Raw genomic sequence first — 16,180 nt, 5'->3', positions numbered from 1 at the left:
TCTATTTATTAACTTATGTGTGAAATGGAGAAGGCAGTGGCAAAACTACTCCATTAATAGTGCCAGCCAAGAAAGTTGTTGTGTGTGTTTCATTCCACGACTATGAAGAAGAAGACATACAATTAATGTAAATTAAAACACTTATAGCATTACAAGGATTTACAACCTTCAGATTAATCTTAAATTATCGCTGAAAATTATTCAAGAAGGTATGCAAATACATTTCCAAAAGATTAATATTCAGATTTATGAGCTCTCAAAATATAATTCTTCTGAATTCCCCTGTGAATGATGTTGACATCATTAACTACAATTGTCCTAAGATACTTGTATTTTCAGGGTTCCGTGGCACGAAAGGAATAAACCCAACTCTCATAAAATCACTCGTGCGATTTTACGTGCTATTATTTAGTTTCACCTGTATCGATGTTGTCTGTCTGTAATCAAATCTTGCAAGTTAAATTTCACTTACTTCAAAATTAAAATTTCATTTCACGTTTCAGTTTCCATTACATTGTCTTTTTGTGATAAGCACATGGATTTAGAAAGTACTTCGGAGTACCTACTAATTCCATGGATAGGCATGACCTGTTGTTGTACCTACTGCTGTGCCCAGGATCGGCGCCCAAAGAGGTTCACAGCACGGACATGTTTTTTTTTTTGTAACATGTTAAATGCAACAATATCTCTCTGACGACAACAAAAACTTATGGCAAGAATTGCTTTTTGTAAAAAAAAGCTTGTATTTTATTTTGAGGTTTTGTAGTTTACGCTTCTCATCTTTACCATCAATTGGCTTCCACCATCATAACTTTGCAGCTTAAAACCTATGTACGGCAATACCTACTATACCAGTTACAACTAAGGTCCTAATTATAAGGTAGGTCGAGGATGTGTTAGTTTACACTATTACGGTCCTAGTCCTACCATTTTGTTGGTGCAAACAAAATTGTAGGAATGTGTGTACCTGCACCTGCACAATTGACACATCAAGGTGCATATGGGGAATTTGAAACAATTATTTCCATTAGTAATTAGGTACATATGTATGTACTATTTTTGCTGTAGGTAATTGCACAAATATATACTTACCACTAAATATTTTTTTTATTACAGCTTTCATCGTTTACTACGCGTTTCAGACGAGTTTCTTCTGGCTCAACATCATGTGCTTCGACATCTGGAGGACTTTCAGGTAAATTATGAAAAATATATTTGCGTAAACAAATATATTACTATATATTTGAGTTAACTTACGAGACGTATTAGTAATAGTTTCTCCAGTTATAAAAGTAAATAAGAGCTAAAAATTTACTTAACTATACACCTGCATGAATGATTATGTTTATTAATATCCGAAAATAACTTAAATAGGATGTACCTACATTTGTGACAGTTTGATATATAGATAGATAGATAAAACATTTATTTGTATAACAAAAACACAATACACAACCAGACTAAATACACAAAGTTAAACACAGTATTCACATAGCACAATGGAGCAAGTGTATTGTGTTGCAGCAATACAAAAAGGCCCATCTCAGTACACATATCACCCAGAGGGGCGATACACTGATTTTCAGATGAGACCTGAATCAGTGTGCGAACGGTGTGTGTGTATATTAACAGTGAAGAAGGAGATATATAACTACGATTGATATATTACTTATACAATAAACATTGACTATAGCTACATACACGTACCCAACATAATAAATAAAGAAACAATAAATAAATAAATAAAGTTTCATCAAAGTGCTATTCATAATGTCCTCTGATACAGAGATATCATTTAAGTTATGTTTATAGTTTTTACTCAAAAAACACGCTTTAGCTTTTTATATTTTGTCAATGGTATTATCACCTCCGTTGTCTGTGAATCTTGTAAATGTGTTGCGCAATGTGTATTAGTATTATTATTATCTTGAAATTATTATTCCAAGCAATAATTGGAACATTACAACCATAAATGTTTTGTGTAACTAGTAAAATAATATTATTATAGTCGGTGGTATATTTTAACTTGAAATACCAGCAGGCCACCATATGGACCACCTGCTGTAAAGTATTCTAAAAATACTTATCACAAGTTTTGCAAGTCTGCAAGTACATTGATTTTGTTAGTTTTGCAAATATATTAGAGGCTATGTTCGTATTGTATTTACTTTATTGTACTAAGAAAATATTTAGCAGATTGTGCGTTTATTGAATCCTGTATAGAATATGAAATATATATATATATATATAGAAATGCGAATTTGACCATGATTCACAGAACAGTGAGGCCGCCGCCGCCAGGGGGCAGCGTCTACCTGTAGGTCCAGGTCTAGCTTGCAGGTCGATGTTGTAACCCGGCTTGATGTCCACATTAACTAGCTGTTGTATTTACCTACTTATTGTGTAATTAAAACTAAATTTAAAATTTAAGAAACCGCCACTTTAAATATGTTGGCATTCTCCCATCTACTAGAAAAGAGTTGACAGTTTCCAAATGGTTCAGCTATTTGGTTCAGCCAAATGGTTCACACATTTTTCAACAGTAGCTTAGCTACTGTTGAAAAATGTGTCAACCATTTGAACACTCGCGACTAACTCCCTGTCTGTCGCCGGAGTTAAAAAAACTAAGTCTGATTATGGGATAACCTCTTTATTGTACTATTTTATACCTAAGTACCTGACGTATTAATCCTTGTCGCCGGATGACGAATGCAATCGCATTATAACGTCGGCCATAAGTAGGTAATATTGAAAAGTTATCGTGATCTTTAGAAACTCCGGAACCTTTAAAAAAGCATTTTGGTTAGTAGTGTCAAAATTAGCGGTACCATTTACCTCGTGGGAATGTTCGACGTGCTAATATGAGTCAGCGGCAGCCAATATCGTCAACATTGTTCTTACAAAGACATGACTGTATATGACTTTTAATTAGTATCTAGATGTTTTTGCTATTATAGGAGAGGAGGTAATCATGTCAGGTAACGTCGATATAATTGTATGGTATGGGGGCAGATGGTTTAGACTCCTCCTAGGTCTAGGTCTAGGTCCTCAAGATCAATCAGAAAGAAAATTTATATTTTATTCAATAAAATCAGGAAAGAAAATTACATTTTTCTGTACGAAGCGTGTGTAGAATGTGTGTGCATACGCATTCTCTGTATTACCACGTCTTACGAAACAATAATTAATCAAAATTCCCTAAGTCGAAACGTTTGGTGTAGTTGGTAATAAACAGCCTGTGCTCAATGTCATAGGGTAAATGCAGCAAATAATTGCATAGTTATGTCCTAGAAAACTACACAGGGTTCATGGAAAACATAACAGTTACAAGACTACTAGGTCAATCCCAATGTCAATTTTTATACTTTAAATAACGTGAAATGAAAGGTTAAACTTAAAAACATTCTTATAAAATTAAATCAGTCACCACCCGTCACTGGTTTAATTTTATAAGAATGTTTTTAAGTTTTTTACTTCAAAAATCTATACTTATAGGAAATCTAGACATCGTTTAAGAATTTGATATTAGGTAGATAAGTAGGTTCTAAAAAATCAACCTAAATTAATAGGTGTTACTATCAATCTATATTACTGAAATAAAACTATAACTTTATACTATAAGTGTACAAGTAAATGATTCAACTATGTATTATTTTTTTTAATGCTTACATTTGGAAAGACTGGGCACAGCACAGCAATCGCAGTGGTAAAATATAATATATGTTTCTATTAATTTAATTGGTAACTATTAATAGCATTGGGTCGCATGGTAGAATAACAGACACATAATTAAAAAGTAGCCTATGTTACTTCTAAAGGTTTCTTCTATCTCTGTGCCAAATTTCATTAAAATCGGCCTACAGTAGTTTTATTCATTACAAACAATCTAAGTACTTTGGTTATTTTCTGGGGGTATCCTTTCCTTACGAATATTTCTTTTGTAGAATTATGATTCTACGCAATAAAATAGACGCCTTATGTAACACTTATTATTCAAGATTTTCTGAAACCATATGTACTGTTGTGATATTGGGATCTCTCAATATGTTTATGCGTAACATCTGTTATAATATTTTACTATACAAACATGTCTTCTTCACCTCTAAATATTTATTTTGACATTTTTTATCACATTCAACACTTTGAATGAAGTTAATTTAGTTCAATATCTTGTAACTAACAAAGTAATTAACATATAAGTATGTGGATTTTGTCTAAGTATAATAATAATAAATAAAATATGCATCATAGAGTACTTGAAACCTAAGTGTCTATACATATACTAACGACCAACATTTTTTACTTCTCCCATTCAACTAGTTGTTTTTACGGGCAATCAATATAATATTTTGTACAGTATTTTATGATAGATTTTTCAAACAGCGGCTACCGGGGGAGCACCTCCACGAAGAGACGCGAGCTGCGTCGGTTCGCCGCGTACGGGGTGTACGCGTGGGGGGTGCCGGCGCTGCTGACAGCCTGCACTGTCACCATGCAGTACGCCAAGCTGCCCGCCTGGCTCATCAAGCCGGGCTTTGGGGACAGGAAATGCTGGTTCAGTGGTGAGTTTTTTCGTTATACTAGTTATACACTATCGACAAATTGTTATACGAATTTGGCAGTCTCGGCGTATTGTTGATTTTTACTTGCGGTAGTAAACACGCACATATAAAATACTATATATAATTAGTAAAAAGAGATAGAAATAGTTTCATTACATTATCATTTACCTTCATTTCCTCAGTGTGGACGTAGTCTAGGAGCTGTGGTTTTTGTATAATCTGCATTTAGTAATGCTGTTTATACAAAAACCACAGCTTGATAGAGATTGCAGAGTGCATAAAATGAAATAAACGAGTATTAATCTGTCTGAGTTCAGTCGTAGTGTGTAGCCGGCATTAGAAATAAAACATGAAACTTAAAAAATAACACTTCGTATTAAATTTAGATTTTATAACCTAATAAATGGAGATCTGTTTCTAAAACAATATAATTTAAATAGTGTGGTTTCTCAAAGACCGTAAATTATCTATATATAATTAATAGATGATTCAATTCGCTTTTGGATTTTAACGAAAATGGCTTGGATAGTGAATAACTTTTGGCGGCTTTTGTATGTTCACAATATGGGAATGTATGGAATATAAAGTAGTTAGCTTTTATCCAGAATCTTTAGCTTTTATCGGAGAATTCAGCGTCAATAGACGAGGATTTTATTTGCAAACCGTTGATGATTTATGACGTACCTACCATATGTATCAAAATTGAACTTATGGCGCACGGCACTTACGCCATTATTGTCGTTGTTTTGTATTGGAACAACGGCAATAAAGACCGAGGGACCATAAGGTCCCTTTTAATTTGGATGACCACATATTTAGACTGATTCATTTTATTTACAGAATAGATTTTCAAAAAAAAATACGTACAGTAGTGCCTCTACTTACTGCGTAGGTGTATGTATATTTACTTAAATTATGTCATGTAAATAAAGAACTGTATTAGGTAGGTATAAAGGAAATTATAACCATCTTCATTAAAGTCTACAACCAGGGTGTGCCGCAGTCTCGACAGGGTTGCTGGTGCTTACTTATCTTCTGGCAATCCGCGCTAAGTTAATAAATCTGTGTAATTTGTTCTTATATATTTATATTTACTTAATAAACCTCAATTCCACAGCAGTTTCTTTCCATCTAACAACTGTATATTTTTAGACTGGATGAGTGAACTGGTGTACTTCTACCCGCCCGTGCTGGCGTTGGTGGTCTGCAACCTGGTGTTGTTCAGCGTCACTGCCCACAGGATCCGCTCCATTCGCCAGGAGACCGCCATCTTGAAGGGCTCCAAGTCTACCACAAAACTCAAGCAAGACAAGCAAAGGTAAGACAATCTATGTAGGTTTACTTTACGTTTGACTAACATCCAGCGATAGAACACCGGCTAGTACGCGGCGGGGCTTATTCTATCGAGATCTTGGTCAAGATAATAATAATAAGTATAGAGAGGGCACCCCCATCTAGGCAGGTAGTCGTATACATATCATGATATGAGAGGGCTGTGTAGTTTTACAAATAAGTGTGATTTCCCATTTAAAGATTTGTGGAGGGCTATTGGCTCATGCGGTTATTGTCGAGATATTTGGGAATAGATGTAATCAGGCTTTATATTAGATTATATATATAATTAGAACTGTTACCCTAGAGCCTAGACAAAGTTTGTAAATTGCGAACTACGCTATAATTGTAGCCTGCACTTTTATAAAGATATATAGGTACAGTAGGTACTAATTATAGGTATTAGGTACTAATTATAGGTATTAATTATCGCGTTGATTGCATGTTGCCACGTGATGAATAATGAGCTGCCACACCTTAAACTCTGCACCTGGTATGTTGATACTACTGTATCAATATATCAAGTGGCTACTGCACCTCACTTGATGGATTAATTAATGTAACTGATCTAGATCAGTTACTCTATGCCCTTTACGTCCAATTATAAAAGGCTTAGATAAATAAATAAATGGACAACACTGTGGGACAACACAAACCGCCCACCCTAAAAGCTTGTATGGCGGCGCGGGTCCGATGACACAAACATAGAAACGGTCACAACACACCCAGAACCGCAAACAAACATCTGTAATCACAATCACAAATATTGGCGCGCGCTGGTAATCGAACCTACTACCAGATATTTTTCGATCTCTATTATTAGCTAAACTTTTAGGCCAGTTGAATAGGACTTAGAATCTGTCTCTAATCTTCGCGTGTTCCTGGTTACATTCGGAGCTATAACGCCCCAAATTCCAGGGTTAGCGCAAAAAAAATCAATTTCCATTTAATTTGGAAATTTGGCTATGATTTTAAAACCAGCCGCCCGCCTGACGTCAACCCTCTTTGGGAATGCCATATACCTAAACGCCACTAGAAATTACAATCCAGCTACACGTAGTGCAAGTGTGCAATGTTGACCGATCTTGCAAATTTCCACATTGCAGATACTCTCTTTACCTGAAGCTGTTCATAGTGATGGGTATCAACTGGACGGTGGAGCTGCTCAGCTTCGCAGTCGGGGGCTCCAACTGGAACTGGATCCTCGTGGACATCTCCAACATCATGCTGGGTTTCTTCATCTTCATTATTTTCGTGTGGAAGAAGAAGGTCCGCAACTTGGCTAGAAGAAGGTTCGTAATACTAAAGTTTACCTCTCTCTCTCTCTCTCTCTTCTAGCTTTATCCCATCTGCACTTGAAATTCCAAATAATGTGTTGAGTTATTTGTCCTATTATTCTTCACGTTTACGTCCCTCCCTTCCCCTACCTATTGCAGTTTTATAAAATCCGGACCATTGTGTTGAATTCAAAAAATGTTGAATTCCTGTTTAATTAGTCCAAGGTATTTTTCTAGAAATTCTACTGATATTAGAATAGAAAACTACTTTTATTTTACAGCATTACAGTACTTAGCTATACATACGTATAGTAAATCGTGATGTCCGTTAGAAAGAAAGCCGATACTTGATAAATCGCCTGGTTGCGATGAATACGAGCTAGGCAGAGGTTCGTTGGCATTAAATAATATCTCCTATATATCATCGTGTAATCTTTGGCTTATAACCATACTAGCTGCACCCCGGGGCTTCGCTCCCGTGGCAATTTCGTGATAAAAAGTACCTATAGTTATTCCAGGTTATATTCGAGAGCCAAATTCCATAACAATCGGTCTAGTAGATTTTGCATGAAAGAGCAATAAACAAACATTTTCCATCCATCGGTATTAGTCATTTAAGCAGGTACCTGGTAACCGAGATTACTAATGCAGTTCTGTAAACAGCTCTTCACGTAATCTAATGTCCATGTAATGGGCTTTTAACAGTCCTCGTGCGGCTGTGACGCACTATTGATAGCGAACAGTGTGTATTCAATGTAACTTCGGAACATGTCCTTATAAGTACTTACATATCTATTTATACTACAGGATGTAGATATGTACCTAAATAAACAAAGATGATAATATTACAATTTAGAGACAGAAAGATGGCAAAACTTTTTGAGTAGTTATTATATGGAAGCAAAAGACGTCCCGTAACACATGCTTCGGATGCTGTGGTTACCACAATGAAATATAGGTACGGAAATGGTGTTAGTATAACACAGATTATATAATACTTCCAGTATTAGGTACATTTAATTCATAATTTAAGTGTTTATTTATTCAATTCAGTTCTATTTTTACTAGCGGCCCGCCCCGGCTTCGCTCGGGTTAAAACATAATAAATAATGCAGCTAAACCTTCTTCAGGAATCACACCATCTTTCGGTGAAAACCGCATAAAAATCTTTACAGTAGTTTTTGAGTTTATCGCGAACTGACAGACAGGTGATATGTAAGGATTCTTCTCCAACTTCCACGCTTCGTACGGTCCTTCAATTCATATCATCTTTTTTGCTTCTACGGATGGGATGCCAGTCTACGAAATCAGCTTCATCCATCCATTAGTTCTACCGTTGGACTTTCAGTAGAACAAATGGGAACAAACGATCTACGATATAATTCATCATATTCATTTCTTTTTTATTTCTATAGGGCAGCAGTTCCTAGGGTAGGTATCGCGGAGAAAATTTTGGCCATTTTAAAAAAACAAAGTACATACCTCCTCTACTAGTAGCCTCATACGTGGAAATATATTATATGAGAAATAATAATACTTTGATCAGTAAATATAAAACAATGTTTAATTTTACAAGTATTGATTTAGTGAAGTGCTTAGTTTTGCAGCATGGCTCTAATAGTCCTCTATGAAGAAAATGCCTAGTAGGTAGTTCGACTACTAAACTTACATACTGGGATCTGGGAATAAAATATACCCGCTCTGTTTTAATCTACTTCTTGTTCTTTTTTTACTTATCTGTTGGATACTGAAGTTTATCTTTTTTTATAGATACCGCAGCATCCGAGGACTGCCGCCGGTCACTTCAGAATTCAGAAAGAGCACCAATATCACCAGTAGTACCGCGGTCACAGACGAGAGTCGGCTATCGACGGACGATGCGCAGGCGCAAGTACGCCTCAAGGAGTTGAACTGACATCGGAAGGTTTGTTTTTTTATTATTCTAACAAGACTAATCCGAAATCTAAATCTGATATGTAAGTACTATATGTATAGTACTTACATATCGGATTTAGATTTCTTTTTTTACTTTAGGATCCCAATTCTTTTCATTCTGTTGGTGTCTGTTGTATTTTTTACTTTTTATAATTCTTTTATTTTTGTATAATGGTATTGCATTTATTATATCCCATTATATCAACTAAAATAAAATATTTATCGATATTACTGGGTGTCTTTTCATGCTTTCTTTTATTTTTCAGATCGAACTGAAGAATTCTCATGCGGAAACCTCGCTACACTTTTTACATTAACTAGTCATATTTGACTTGAATGAAGTACCTACCTAGACAACTTATCTACCTAGATAGAACTTGCACAAATTCAACATTTAGAAATAGGAATTTAGATAGGTACAAACATTTATTATTGAAGGGAAATCTTCGTTTGGAACTTGTGGGAATGCAGACTAGACATTCCTGTGTAAACCCGTGTACGGACTTGAGGCATCCTCAGCGTGGACACGTATGGACCAGATGCAAATGAGTAATTGATTGGGATAACGTCATAAGTATTCTCTCGAAGATTTGATTTTTTGAAGTTATGAAGGCGTGTAGTCGTAAAAAATAGAGTGTATGACTATACACTCTATTTTTTTCCTGCACTGCAGGATGTTTCATGAACCTAAAATAAGTTGTACTGTCGATTTCAATTAATAAAAGCACTTACTAGATGGCGGTTGGTCTTTTTCTCCACTCATCTTATAAGAACCTTTTACTTTTATCTAATACACTTTTGCGCTTTTTGGCAGTGCCCCCCCAAGTCGAGCAAAAAAAGCGGCACGGCGGTTGTACCATCCTTTTCTCGAAGCAATTCAGGCCAATTTCGAACCCCAATAACTTCGTTGTGGATATAACAGGAAGTCTGAATTTTCATTGACAAAGCAGATATTATATAAACACTGTATATTTCAAATTTCATTCAATTTGAACCAGTAGTTTAAGAATTGTAACTTGTTAAAGTTTCTTGATTTTATAACTCACTCACTCATTGACTGACCTGACTTATTTAAAACGTAAAAGATTTTTAATATTGATATGATAATAACTTACGTAATAACTTAAGGCAGAACCTACTTAAGGACCAAGTAGGGACTAAATAAATTAACCAACATGGTCGCACAACTTTTTACAGTAGAAAAACTGAGCTGCGAGACTTTGTGTTTTTCATGTTTTTGATGGTATACACATACTCTTCTCTAGAATGTAACTATGATGTAGTGTCGATGTATTTAGATACAATTAGTACTTATTTACTATCTATAAACAAATCAGTAAGTAATAGTAACGCCCTCATTGCTTGTTTTATAAGTGGAAGAAGTGACTGTACACGCAAATCTTCGGAACTACCGGACGGATTTGTATGAAACTTTTTTGTTATATAGCTATTAAGACTGGGCAAAATATAGGGTATAAATGATTTTGAAAACTGGAACGCCTGATGGAGAACAATGATGGTATGGCTAAACTATAGGAAATATAGAAATGACGACCTAACAAAAGTTGTTCAGTCTGATGAGCATTTTCTGTTGAGGTATAAAAATCGCATACCCATGATGGTCCAGCTAAACTATAGGAAATATAGAAATACGCCCTAACAAAAGTTCTAGAGCCTGATGAGCTTTTGTTGTTAAGGTAAAAAAATCGAAGATCTGGAACACCTATTGCAGACCCAAGATGGCACAGCTAAACTACAGGAAATATAGAAATGATGCCATAATAAAAGTTGTTCAATCTGATGAGCATTTCCTGTTGAGATATAAAAATTGAAGATATGGAACACCTGAAGAAGAGTCACAATGGTCCAGCTAAGCTATAGGAAATATATATTTCACTCCTATGAGCATCTTCGGTATAGGTACATTTCTCTAATAATTGTAACGAATGAAGCGCGAACGAAATCGCGGGCATCAGCTAGTACTTAATAATTTATTAAATATTAAGTAGGAGTCTCACCACGCGTCCTCGCCGCCCGCTGCACGAGTAGAGACAGCGTAGCGTAGTTATCGCGCTCGAGGCGGAAGCCATTGTTCCTCTTTGGCAGTCCTTGATGCGGGGAGTCCCGTTGTTGTCTCGTGAATCACTGTACACAAGGGCAGAGATATGATTTTAGAGATAAGGGCAAAGACAAAATCTTTCGCGGGCTTTGCCTGTGTCAGAAAAATGTAACTTTATATTTTAGTTACTTACCACTTTACTTCTTTGTTATGTATTCACACACTAGCGCCACCATAACATTTTCATCACTTTACTAGAATGTCATAACAAATTATGTTATACTAGGTAAAGGAATTACTAAGTAAATTTATTAAACAACCACGCCACTCTTTCATCTTACCGCTTTCTCGTGCGCCGCCGCCATTGAACGTCGTCGGAGCTCAGAGATTCGCTCTCCCACAGACGTCAATCCAGATTGACTTCTTATTCGCTATATATGACGGCTCCACACTACCTAGGGCGCGGCACTTCTCACGCAGCGAACCAATCACATTTCAGTGTGGTTGTCGTTGCGTCACAATGGCGCAATATGATTGGTTCCCTGCGTCTCACTTCGAATTGCCGCGATGGTAAGATATAGATAGTAAACCCGCACTAAGCCATCAGTTCGCTGAAATTGTATTGGTGTTTTTCATTACCTACAGTAAAAGCACCCATACAAACTACGCAATGTTCATGCATTCGAGTCGCGAAATAATGCGAAAGTAAATTTGTTTGTTAAAATTTATGCATACCTACTTTCATCCCAAAATTATAACTAGGTATTAGGTACTGTTACTTAGTTTTGTTAAGTATACTTATATCTAGGATTATAGGTACCTATATTCAATCGCAGCTGATACCCAACGTGGAACTACTCTTTATGAATAGTATTGCTACAAATATCCATAGTATGGCCATGAACGTATAAAAAAAAATTCTGTTTTATAGCTACGTCCATGAGTCCTTTTTTAATTGAAACTTTCGATAGTCAAACCTTCTATAGTTCCGCAACGCTAATGCTACTTCATACGTCCACCTTCTATGTATATCAATATAAGTAATAAAAAAGGCGGGGATTTACCAACTATAATAAAGTCTACCTAAGTATGTGTGTGCCTGGCGTATGCGCGTCACCGTAGGTGCGTTTACACCAAGCGAACGAATGATGCTCATTCTATCAGTGCTTTCCCCACTCAACAAATTCTTTTCATAAAATGTGAACATACTAGAGTAGGTTGCACCAGTCAACTTTAACCTGCACAGAAAAACACTAGGTGCGCCATTTTATCTAAACGCAGGTCAATGTCAAAGTGACTGGTGCAACTCACCCTTAGTCCATTCTCTGGTTATTATCAAAAGCTTACTAGAGCATGCGAGCAGTCGCTTTATATTGTCGCGTATGCGGACATCGAAGAATATCCTAGAATCCTTTTGTGCAATCATCTAGCAGCAAGAGCTACTCGTTTAACGAATAAAGATCCTAGTATAAATTAAATGCTCTTCTATATTCGTTTTGTATAAATGCACCTTTTAGTCCGCGATAGCTAGGTACACGTATATCTGAGTGTTGATATAAAATCTACTCGTGCTATTTCCATTCAGTCAGTACACTGGACGTTCATTCGTTAACAGTTGCTTTCTGTACGTGTAAATTCGATTTTTTTCAAATCGTATTTAACTACTCTAGGTAAGTTAGATTTTATTTACTAACGGAAATGTGGTATTTATCTATCTCAATATCTTAATAATAATATAGGCACTTGTAATCAAATTCATACCAAACCGACTTAGGTAACTACATAGTTTTGCAGAGGTTTCGTACTGAATAAGATGGCGGCAGCGACCGATAGCGTCCAATTTTCTCTGAAAATGAAACAAAGTCTACAAAAATTACTTTTGTGCCAAGTTATTATTGTCGTCATCGTCAGAGAGATCTTGTTGCATTCAACACGTGACAAAAAAAATCATGTCGACAAGTCTTTAGGTTTATCATGTTATGTCTTTTTCTTGTGTTTTTAAACTGTTATGTTTGTACATACTAGTGTAAATAAATAAAAATGACACGTGACAGTGAGAGAGATGCGGTTCAACTCTAGGATAAACTGAAGTAATTAGGTGAAATGTAACTTGCAAGATTTGATAACAATGTTGCAAGACTTGTTACAGACAAGCATCGGGATCCGCCAATCCACCCCTCTTTTTCCCATCCCTAAATTTCGCAAATATAAAAGCAAAGCATAACTCGGTTTAAGGACTATGTAATTTTGGTAGTAAACACACCTACTCTTCATCATTTTTCTTAAATTACCGAGATTTTACTATGAAATTCACGCGGGTGAAGCCGCGGGCAAAAGCTAGTTACTTACTTATAAACGAATACTTATCAACATTAGATTAAGGTACCTGATATCTGTACAAATAAATTAACTAGGTATAGCAATTACCTTGACTATCAATACTTAGTCGGGTTAGTACCTATAAGTACCTAGCTAGATAGGTCCTCTTTTCTATCCACGGTCGCCTTACAATCTTACATTACAGAAGTAACTAAGTACCTGTTATAAACACAGAATTATTTGATGGTTAGTTTATCAGCAAATTGTTACAAATACAAGTTAATCAGCAAATTGATCTATAGGTCAGTAATGTCTCTAAGTAACATGCTGTTTCTTATTTGCGGGTTTTGCAGTATGGACCTACTCGCGGCGTTAGCAGTGAATTTGGCAGGCGGCGCCGCCATTTATCTGACCGGTGGTCTCGCCACTGGCGTTGTGGCCCCCTTGCTGGGCTTCGGCAGCGCTGGCATCGCGGCTGGGAGCACCGCCGCCGCGGCTCAAGCCTATTACAGCAATCTTGTGGCCGGCAGCATCATATCCCAGCTTACTGCCGTCGCCATGGCTGCACCTACCCCATAAATCAGTAGGTATTCCATTCCAATCAATATAATGTATAAATGAGCTAGAATTTAACCAATGATCCGTTGCCTGATAAGTAGTTAAGTCCTAGTGTTGCCACTGATTGTCAGATTTATACAACACTAGCGGCCCGCCCCGGCTTCGTTCGGTTAAATCAATAATAAATGATACACTTAAACCTTCCTCGGGAATAACACATCAGCAGCGTTGTATAGGGAATGTTTGAACGAAAAACATTCATGTACGGCGCTTGGTACCACTTACCAACTCCCAAAATGGAGAGAAGAAAGGAATAGAGCATCTATCAATTTAATCAAAAATGAGTTGTTATTTTACTTTAATATAGATCAAAATTGCTCAGATGCATATAATTATTTCAAAAATAATAGAACCTTGATGGCCAAACCTAAAAGTAATAATAAATACTCATGGAAAAATAAATAATGATTGCAAATAGATGTGTACTATTTTTTTTCCTGAATTTCCCAAAAGTACTATATTTTTTAATAAAAAAAATACATTTTTTCTTCAAAAAAAAGGTGGCAATCCTTGCCTCGAATCTCACGCAATCGAAGTTCACGCATTTCACCTATTTTTCAGAAGTAAACAGATTACTTCTGCTCTCATAATATATAACCTTTCAAACCCAAAAAAAATGGAGAATATGATGAAGTGTACCTACTTATAATCGGTCCCCTGCATAGAACTCCATGCAGCAGCGGTAAATACTGTTATAAATACAGTGACAGACAACCTAAATAAATAAATCTGGTAAAGAAATAAATTATTGATAAAAAGGGTTTCCAACATTTTTTCAAATGTACCAAGGAAAATATTTCCATTTCAATAAGCTAACTTTGTAATAAACATTTTTAGGTGGAGTTGAACAGAACAGGTTAAGTGGACCTAACCTGTTCAACACTCTCTAACAAATTAACAATTCTGAATTTTTGAAAAAAAACATTTTGAATTTAACATTTGGTAAAAGTATTCTTAGTACTCATCTAATTGAATTCCTTTATTTTTTGTCATTATTACCTTAAACCTTATGTACCTACCTACAAACAAAAAAATATTTATCTACTATATTTTGTTATCTTTTATTCCAGAATTGCAGACCATTACAGAAGACTTGTGTGCTTGTAACGAAGTATCTACCAAGTCTTAAGTTTTTGTACCTACTGTAAAATCAATAAACGGGAAGAAATATTTCTGTTCGTTTTTATTCAGCTAATTATCTACATAGAAATAAAAAAGGTACCTACATATAAATTAGTTCTTGGTATATTGTTAAAAAAGTTATATAATTGACTGCATACGCACACACTAGTGGCACCAACACATTTTTCTTTTAGACACTAAAAATAATCTTACAAAATTATGCTTTCAATACCTAGGTACTAGGTAAAAAAAAACTAGGTTTTACAATGTAGTATTGTAGTTTTTTATTATACAATGTAGTCATAATTTACCACAAGGAATCGACGTCAACAGTTCTCGCTTTAATAATTGTTGCAACTTTGCCCAATATACAAAAGCAGGTACTTAGGTACTTTCTAGTAATAATAAATAGATTTTTTATACTGTAAGATTATTTAAAAGGATTATTAATATTACCTAAAAGAAACTGATAAAAATGTGACGTTGGCGCTAGTGTGAATCTGCCTCACTAAAGAAAAAAAATATCATCGATTTCAAATTGTATCTAGGATTGCACATCCTCATAAATTGATAATTTCAAATCTAGCTAGCTAGTGACGTGAAAATTTAATAAGTAGTCACATAAGTTTGACTTTCAAGTTTTATCATACCTTACCCGTATTGAGATACCTATACCTATTTACCCTATATCTACATTTTTTTTTACAAAAACCCGTCTGGCAAACTGTACTACGTAATGTCCGTGCATTGCGTGCGTACAGTGCGTTAATCATGAGTTCGGCGATAGTGTGTAGCCGGCATAAAATAATATTAACAAATGAAAAGCTCAAGTCATCATTGTTACCAACGATAACGCGTGTGGAGACAGATAAAGATTGGATAGGTGTGCACAACTACCAACCACAGACATATACCTACCAACATGATACCAACATAAGTAACAAACCCAAGTACCT

At 35.6% G+C, this 16,180-nt stretch overlaps 1 protein-coding gene across 1 annotated transcript in view; it reads left to right on the top strand.

Moving 5' to 3' along the window:
- LOC128674789 (G-protein coupled receptor Mth2-like) overlaps positions 1-9,846 on the top strand; it is a 28,979-nt gene extending 19,133 nt beyond the window's left edge. The window contains exons 4-9 of the mRNA XM_053753685.1: positions 1,117-1,195; positions 4,384-4,562; positions 5,715-5,880; positions 7,001-7,186; positions 8,942-9,095; positions 9,373-9,846. Coding sequence (XP_053609660.1) covers positions 1,117-1,195; positions 4,384-4,562; positions 5,715-5,880; positions 7,001-7,186; positions 8,942-9,086 — 755 coding nt within the window. The 3' untranslated portion in view covers positions 9,087-9,095; positions 9,373-9,846. The remainder of the gene's footprint in view (positions 1-1,116; positions 1,196-4,383; positions 4,563-5,714; positions 5,881-7,000; positions 7,187-8,941; positions 9,096-9,372) is intronic.
- The last annotated feature ends 6,334 nt before the right edge of the window (positions 9,847-16,180 follow it).

The sequence above is a fragment of the Plodia interpunctella genome, chromosome 13 (genome assembly GCF_027563975.2).
Source record: "Plodia interpunctella isolate USDA-ARS_2022_Savannah chromosome 13, ilPloInte3.2, whole genome shotgun sequence".
Lineage (NCBI taxonomy): Eukaryota > Metazoa > Arthropoda > Insecta > Lepidoptera > Pyralidae > Plodia > Plodia interpunctella.
The sequence above is the reverse complement of the archived record's forward strand: the minus strand, read 5'-3'. Positions and strand labels throughout refer to the sequence as shown.